The sequence below is a fragment of the Trachymyrmex septentrionalis genome, unplaced genomic scaffold, assembly GCF_001594115.1.
Source record: "Trachymyrmex septentrionalis isolate Tsep2-gDNA-1 unplaced genomic scaffold, Tsep1.0 scaffold80, whole genome shotgun sequence".
Classification (NCBI taxonomy): Eukaryota; Metazoa; Arthropoda; class Insecta; order Hymenoptera; family Formicidae; genus Trachymyrmex; species Trachymyrmex septentrionalis.
The window spans coordinates 3,004,454-3,012,460 of record NW_017305988.1 but is presented as its reverse complement, the minus strand read 5'-3'; the positions used below and the strand labels follow the sequence as shown (position 1 = coordinate 3,012,460).

The window sequence follows — 8,007 nt, the reverse complement described above, 5'->3', positions numbered from 1 at the left end:
AAAAAAATATATATATATACATATAAGAAATTTGCTTTTTATTTACTTTGTCATGTAGAATCACCTTCCTAGTTGTGTCAATAATAGACTATCATCATGCGATGCAACTTTATTCATTCCGACTTACTGATTCGGTGCGATTCGCGCTAAACTGCAATCGTTCTCATAGCCACCAAGATAATTTTGCATACCGGTGTGAATAATACTTCCTACAGGCACATCCACATCATTTGAGCATAAATACTGCAACAAATCCACAACTTCCGTGTCGTTTGACTGCAATAATATACAAAAGTGAGATGTTAACGTCTTATTGCAATTTTATTGGCAGTAAGATAGACGAATCTTTGAATAGTTTACCCATAAATCGATTTTAGTAAAGGAAGAATAATCACTTAAACCAATTGCTTCTCTGCAAGCGGCGTATTCCTGTGCAACCGCGTCGAACCAAGGGGGCTTACCGAAAGTATTCGTGTAAGCTATTTTGTATCTCTGGAAACCGTCGGGAAACTCCAAATCTATTAAGAATGCTCATAATATTGAATGAAATGGATTCTCTTTAAAATGGAGTCTTGTTGAAAGAGTTTTGTATGATGTATAAAAATTACCACAGTCATGGTCCGGCTGAAACCAGGAGGGTCTCTCATAGCCCATGACCTGGCCGAAAACGGCGCCCGCATCTCGAAGCTTTGGATAAATCGGTGACATTCTCAGGTTTCTTCCGGTTTTGAACTCGAGGTGCGGATACTGCAGCGCATAGTGCATTCCAGGTACCTCTCGCACTCGGTCGCGTAGAAATTTGCGATTATTATGCAGTCCAAGGAAACGCGAGACATCTAACTCGTACATATCTAACGAAGTCGAGCCGTTAACTATTAATTCCGCCGTTGCGCGACCGACTCCGCCAGCGGCGGATATTCCGACCTTTGGAAATCATCACTTATATCAAAGAATTTCGAAAGCCTATATAATTAGATCTAAATCAGCTAATTGACTAACCGTTTTCATTCCAGCAGCGATGTAGTAATTACGTATTTCCGGTGCCTCTCCCACAATCCATCTGCAATCCGGAGAGAACGCTTCAGGCCCATTGCAGAGCCTTTCCAGAACTGCATTTCCCAAACTTGGAATTCTATGCAACATCTGTTCCAGCAAAATATGAAAATGATCCCAATCTTCTGGTAAAAATCGCTTATCCATGCTTTCTAAAAAACGAAAAAAAATATTGACAAGTAAATTTAGTGAAATGGAATTATAGTAATTAGTTATTTTTCGTAATGTAATACATTAGGATAATTCTTATTTGTAACTCATAATTTTTATTCTAACCAGGAATTATGCCATCTTCAAATGCTGGCTTTGCAATTGGCTCAAAGCCACCAGCTAACAGGCGTCCTTTGTTCTCTCGAAAATAGATATATCCATCCAAGTCGCGTATAACAGGTATCATTGGATCTAAATTAGCAATAGGTTTAGTGTGTAGATAATAATGTTCTACTGGATGAAGCGGTACCTGAAAAATGAGCAAAGTTTTATTTTCTACTAGACTACTCTTTTTGTTTAATAAAGTATGTATCAGACCTTGACATGTGGCTCACTGAGTTTACCCACATTTCGTGCCCAAAATCCAGCACAATTTACAAAATGTTGACATTTGATCATACCACGTGTTGTTTCTACCGCTTCTATTTGGCCACTGTGATTAATAACTTTGGTAACCGCGCAATTCTCAAATACTGTAACACCTGAATATAACAACAAAGAATATATTTAATTTAGGAGTAGTTGACAATTAAATCTTTCTGGATATTCTAATTTTTTTTTTTTTTTTTTAATTGTACCTCTTTGTTGTGCCTCTTGTATCAATGTCAAACAGATCTGATACGGATCACCAACACCATCTCCTGGAATCCACAATCCTCCAATTAAATCCTCAATATGTAACAATGGACACAAATCATGAATTTCTTCTGGCGAAACTAAGTGGCACTCGATATTACGTGACCTGAAATATTAATGAAGTTTAAACAGAAATGTCCATCATGGTATCTCGTATTTATTAAATAAATTTACACAGATTGTGCTTTCATTCGTCTGAACGACGTCATGCGATCTCTCGTTCGTGCCAAGGAAAGGCTGCCGCATTGCTTCCATCCTGTCGAAAGACCTTTTTTCTCCAACTCCTTGTATAAAGCGATACTATCCTGGGCAAGTTTTACTTGTGCCAGACTTGGTTTAAAAGCTCCTACTAATCCTGATGCATGCCATGTTGTTCCGCCTCCTAGTCTGATGACAAATATAAACAATGCTTAAGAGAAAACTATATAAGGGTAATAAATTTTTTTTTAAATACTTACGTGTAGACATTTTTAATAGTTTGTTAAGAAAAGTACATTTGAAAGGATAATACTTGTGTACCTGCTACTTTCTACCAAAATAGTCTCTGGTCCCAGTCCTATGAGGGACAAGTGGTACGCCACAGCACCACCCATAACTCCACCTCCGCATATAACAACTCGTGCTTCCTTAGGAAATACATATTCCGAATCATCTGATGCCACATCGATTACTTTTGTGACCGTTTCCCGAGTTTGATAACTGCGAGAAAAAATCTGTCTCCCTTGCACTGCGCCTCTACTGTACAACAGTTTACATTGTTTCCACATTTGGTGTTCCTAAGATAAAGAATACTTCGTCCACCTTAAATTTTGATAAAAAAAATATGCTCAATCGATCTGTTTATATGTACTTAAAAACAAATATTTCACAAGAAGAAAGAGTCGCTCTGCCCTGCGAATCGTAACACTATTGAAATTAAATCATTTGCAAAACTGCTTTTTCTGCTAAACGCAATCTAACGCAGCCCAATTGAAAATCTACACCCGTATTCATAATCGGGTCTTATATTTAAGGTTTCCTTAAATTTATTCTACAAATATTTTATAAATTATTTCATTGACTACTGAACATCTATAGATAAATTTAAGGAAGCCTTAAGCACAAGGGCTGAATACGGGCATTGATCTATATTTTTAGTTCTAACGGAATATACCAATCAGATGCAAGAGCTCACTAATGCCCGTATTCATAGTCAGACCTTAAATTTATCTTTAAATGCTCAGTAGCCAATGAAATAATAAGAGTATTTGAAGAGAAATTTAAGGAAGCCTTAAATATAAGGCCTGACTATAGTCAGTATAGTAAGTATAAGCGCTCAGTTGAGGCCGGTGTCCCATAGAGCGGGAAATAGCAACTAACTACTTAAACTAACTACTTGAATAGTTACCTATACTTTTAATATTTATTTTACAAATTATTAATTAATTATTGTGCATCGCCATCAATTTAGTATCATATTTTTTAGACGTGTCCATATGTGTACAACGTTCGTACTGTCGTTCAACTGTAACAGGGGAATGCTCGACTGTAGTTGATTGGTTCTTACATTCTGATTTGGATTAAACCCTTAGTGGAAACTAGGCCAGATATACAATATATTTCTCTCGCAGTTATAGATTTTATTGAAACTATTATCTTGTATACAAAAGTTGGCACTCAAATCGGCACATGTCGCAATTCTTATTAAGGGATTAAAGGATTTTTACGATAAACCAAGTCCCCTTCTTCATTCACGCGAGTGATAGCATTAACAGCAGAAATTGTATGATAAAAGCTGAGAAATTCTTCAGAGTGAGACAATTTGAGGCTCTAAGCGAGTTTCAATGACAGCGTCTGTACATTTGTAATCTAACAGCGTTGTGTTTACATTGAAATTTTAGGTTATGTTTGTACCTGACACGGTACTTTCTCATATTATGTTACGTTGAAATCAAGGTAAATGATTGAGCAACTTCAATAATTGTTTATGATCCTTTTAATAATTGTTATTGATCCTTCAATTTCTATTTTTTTTTTTTTCCAGAAAATCGAAAATAATGTGATGATGTAGGTGAAACATATGGACGCTTTATGTGTCTGGATGATTGACGTATTATTCGGTAATCCTCGATACGTGATGATTTGCTAACAACTTCTCTCAATTTCGAGGCTGATAATAAGGCAGTATGTTTTTCAAATTCTTTCAAATTTTTGTTTCCATATTGTGTAGTATCAGATAGTGATAACAAGATCAATTTTTTTCTAATAATAAAGAACATACACTATACACTGAATTTTTGTACAGAAACAGAAACATATATATAATCTGTTTCACAAGAGCATATGGGCTGTTCCTCCTAAAACTTACAGAATTGTTAAAAATTTGATTTGGATCTATTAATAAATTTAATAAACTAAAATGCATTTTCTTAGTAAGTTATCTAATCTCCTTTGTTATTGAGTATGGTCTGGCATGCGGCATGCTTTCTATAAGATTTTCATTGTCTCAGGAAGACATCTCCAGATATTCCCATATATGACAAACGAGTTACTTTAAATTAAAAATCTTCTTTTCCCTGAGTTTGTCCTTTATGATAGTCCATACATTTTCGATGGGATTGACATCAAATGACTGGGAAGACTATTGTAGTGATGCCATTTTTACATTTTCACTTTGTATACACACGACTTGGGTTTTGTGTCGTTCTTTTGAAGCATCCACGAACTATTATTTGAGTCAAACTATCTTTAAGCAGACTTCAATAAACGTTTATGATAAATTATGTTCATTTTCTGTGCATTCAGATTGTCCGCGAAGAGATATTAAGTACCAAATCCCTGTTGCTTACAGAAGCATCCCCACACGTGTACTTTCACTGGATGTTTTACTGTACGTTGAACAATGGGATCGTGACGAGTCGACCACACATACCTTCTGGGAACCCAGGCCCAAAAGGATGATTGGTAAAGATTACATTGGCAAAATCACGATCAATATTAGCATTTGCCCACTCCAGCTATTTTTCAACGTATTTTTTGCTTAAAAAAGGTTTAACTTTGAACCGCCAGCTGTATTCGGAATCAAGCAATCGTCGTCTAATAGTATATTAAAGTTCACCTTTACACTCTTTCTACACTTTTTCAATAAAAAATTCTTCGCTCGTAACGAACATCCAGGATTCTTCTGAAATATCTTGGTAGCTTTGTTCATCCTTTTTCGTTATTCAGCGCGTGGGTTCCACGTTGCAGCAGATCGTCAACACTTTTTGTTTCGTTATAACGTTTCATCCACGTCTTAACGAATCCCTCTGATTTTTTCATGTAGCGGCCGACAGCTGCATACGAAATTTTTGATTCTTTCCGATGTGTGCAAAGAAACACTGCTTCAAAACGACTTACTCATTGTGTGACATATTCTCTGTTACAGACAAAACAAGTCACACTACTCATATAACCTCGAAGCATTCTTCCGAACTGTTCAGAGAATCGGAAAAACCGAGTTTACATCTGTGTACTATCTATTAATGAAATTTGGAACCGTACGCTCTTGTGGAATAGATTGTATTTAAAATCTTCAATTAATGATATAACATTCTATATAAACATACTTATCGTTTGGTAACTTTTTTGAAGGATATTGAAAAAAGTTTTAAAATTCGTAAAAAATAGTTTTGAATTAGTCAAAGAACTTAATAGGAAGCCATTGGATTCAAACTATAAATTAGTAGCTTTGGACGTATCTATGTACACAAATATTTTTTACTGAATTGACTATTAGAAGTATTAAAAAAATATGAGATATTCTGTATCTCTAAAAGTACAACTATTTCAATTGAAGAATTCCTACGATCGGAATCAGACTATGCATTGAAGATTGAGATTGAAGATTAAAGATTGAAATTTCACCAATGAGGACAAAGAAATTTTGGCTCCTTTTGTTCTCTGATTGATCAAACTTCAATCTTTCAATCCTCAATCTCATTCTTCAATGCGTAGTCTGATTCCGGCCTAACAGCAATTCTATTAATATATATTAAATTCCACTTTTTACAAATTTGATAACCAATGCTATAAATAAATTTTTGGCATTCGTGGAATCCCCACTATCTTCAATTTTAGCAAATCTACTGCAGAATCTGGAGAGTGATATTTTTAATACCATCAATATTGATATTCCTATGTATTTCCTATGTATTACTGTTATGTGCACGATACTCTACTAGTAGTTCTATGAGACCAGAGAAATGTGTGTGATTCTATACAGATTTAATATTCTTATTATAACAGAATAAAATTCACCGTTGAAGAGAATGATGATGGTATTACAAATTTTTTATGTAAAATTATGATGATAAAGGACGGAAAAATGATTTTTTACGTAAAATTTTTACAAAAACTTATCAACTCTGGTAAATATCTCAATGAGGATATTCATACTGAGACTTATTGGGACATATGATGTTAGAATATTATATATTCTAACATCATATCTGAATTCAACACTCTCGAAACTATAAAAATACATTCAAATTCAAAATTTATTTTGATCGGTAGAAAATCAACTTTTTGTTGAAATAAAAGAAAGGGTTTTATTCTTTAAAATAAATATTTTTTGCAATAAAGTTCTTTATAGATTTTAATCTTATTCAACATCATTATAAGATTTTTCTAAAATATCTATGAGCATCAAATTATTAAGTTGTTAGTCAATTTAATTTGTGATATTACTTATTGTTCGGTTGGGTTTACGTTTCAAAACCGAAAAATCAATTCGGCGCGCAATTTAAATGACTACAAATGTAATATATAAACATCATATTAATCAAGCACTTAAAATCCAGTTTTGTTCGTTTAAGGCGTTTTCCGTACTAATTGTACGGAATACATATTTACTTGTTCTAAGAAAGTCTTCGTTCAATAAATTTTGTATTATTAATCATATATTCTAATTGTTTCAGAATTTTTTTTTATTTCGGGAATATGACACGCTCACATGTAAAATACCAAATTGCTAGAGATGATGTCGATACATCCGAGTACTTACCACAAAATATTCCAGATTTTCAAAATGTGTCGAAGACAGAACCCACGTTTTGGAAGAAAGCGTTCCACATATTTTTATTGATATCTGCTTACTTTATTTTATCAATAGGCCTTACATTTTATAATCCATGGCTTTATAATGCATATGTGAGTAATTGATAACTAGAATTTTTTGTTTACAACTTTTTCATCTGTCTAGTCCTAATGTAAAGAAAAAATAATAAATATAATCTTGAAAGGCATTTACGTGCGCGTTCGCGATTACACGCATGCACAATAGAGTAAAAAAGCACTCTTTTTGGACAAACATTTTATTATAGACGGCTTAATCGATTTTGATGATTTTTAAAAAATTTTTTGTTATATAATTTTCTGCATTATAGAGCTGTTAAGTTTTTGATATAAAACTACAATTTAAAATGGCAATTTTTTAAGATGACGGTGCGAGCGGCAGCCCTCCATATTGGAAAACTTGGGGTTTTCATTAGGACACCGAACTTTAAGGCTGCGGTCAAAGTCTCGCTACAAATGCTTTGAAGCGTTTGATTGACCAATTAGAAAAAAGAATTTTACAAATTGACTAATCAAAAATTGCTTTAAAGCATTTGTAGCAGCGCGTTGACCGTACCCTAAGACATATTTAAAAATCATCACTATTGAAACTTTTGCAAGCAAAAATTACATTTTCATTGGACTATTTGTCTCGTGCTTGTCTCAGTATTGTTCTTTTTTTCTACCTTCTAACAGCTGAACAAGTCTCTGATTATGTATATTCTCTCGCGAATTCTTAGAACGCGATATTATGATTAATTCTTTAAAGAAATTTGCAGTTAAAGTAATGGCGATATAATCACTACAAGGTTTCAAAACGATGCAGAAAAGTAAGACATATATATTAAAAAAAAAGAAAAATCTTTTAAGTCGAGTTTTGTGGAAAATATACTTTAAAAACCAATACTGATAGTGTAAACAATTTGATACGAGGAAACTCAAATGTTTAACTAATCATATGGCACGGATACCCATTGTTCGATTAAATTGAAATTTGGCAGGAATTATTTTTTTTGTGAATTGAAATTATTCTAA

The 8,007-nt window shown here is 33.6% G+C and overlaps 2 protein-coding genes across 4 annotated transcripts in view; one reads left to right on the top strand and one right to left on the bottom strand.

Annotated features, from left to right (window-relative positions):
- Window positions 1-2,966, bottom strand: part of LOC108754810 (pyruvate dehydrogenase phosphatase regulatory subunit, mitochondrial) — a 5,650-nt gene extending 2,684 nt beyond the window's left edge. The window contains exons 1-10 of the mRNA XM_018497425.1: window positions 2,750-2,966; window positions 2,419-2,675; window positions 2,074-2,286; window positions 1,842-2,005; window positions 1,582-1,745; window positions 1,330-1,513; window positions 1,000-1,205; window positions 609-924; window positions 361-518; window positions 128-276 (exon numbers count right to left, since the gene is read on the bottom strand). Coding sequence (XP_018352927.1) covers window positions 128-276; window positions 361-518; window positions 609-924; window positions 1,000-1,205; window positions 1,330-1,513; window positions 1,582-1,745; window positions 1,842-2,005; window positions 2,074-2,286; window positions 2,419-2,666 — 1,802 coding nt within the window. The 5' untranslated portion in view covers window positions 2,667-2,675; window positions 2,750-2,966. The remainder of the gene's footprint in view (window positions 1-127; window positions 277-360; window positions 519-608; window positions 925-999; window positions 1,206-1,329; window positions 1,514-1,581; window positions 1,746-1,841; window positions 2,006-2,073; window positions 2,287-2,418; window positions 2,676-2,749) is intronic.
- A 363-nt stretch (window positions 2,967-3,329) lies between these two features.
- LOC108754817 (solute carrier family 35 member C2) overlaps window positions 3,330-8,007 on the top strand; it is a 9,107-nt gene continuing 4,429 nt past the window's right edge. Inside the window, exons 1-4 of one of the 3 annotated variants that reach the window (XM_018497443.1) lie at window positions 3,330-3,834; window positions 3,923-4,062; window positions 4,730-4,842; window positions 6,837-7,068. In XM_018497443.1, the coding sequence (XP_018352945.1) occupies window positions 6,859-7,068 (210 nt within the window). In that variant the 5' untranslated portion in view covers window positions 3,330-3,834; window positions 3,923-4,062; window positions 4,730-4,842; window positions 6,837-6,858. Of the gene's footprint in view, window positions 3,835-3,922; window positions 4,063-4,604; window positions 4,843-6,836; window positions 7,069-8,007 lie in introns of those variants that run through there. The other 2 variants (XM_018497440.1, XM_018497442.1) reach the window with 2 other exon arrangements.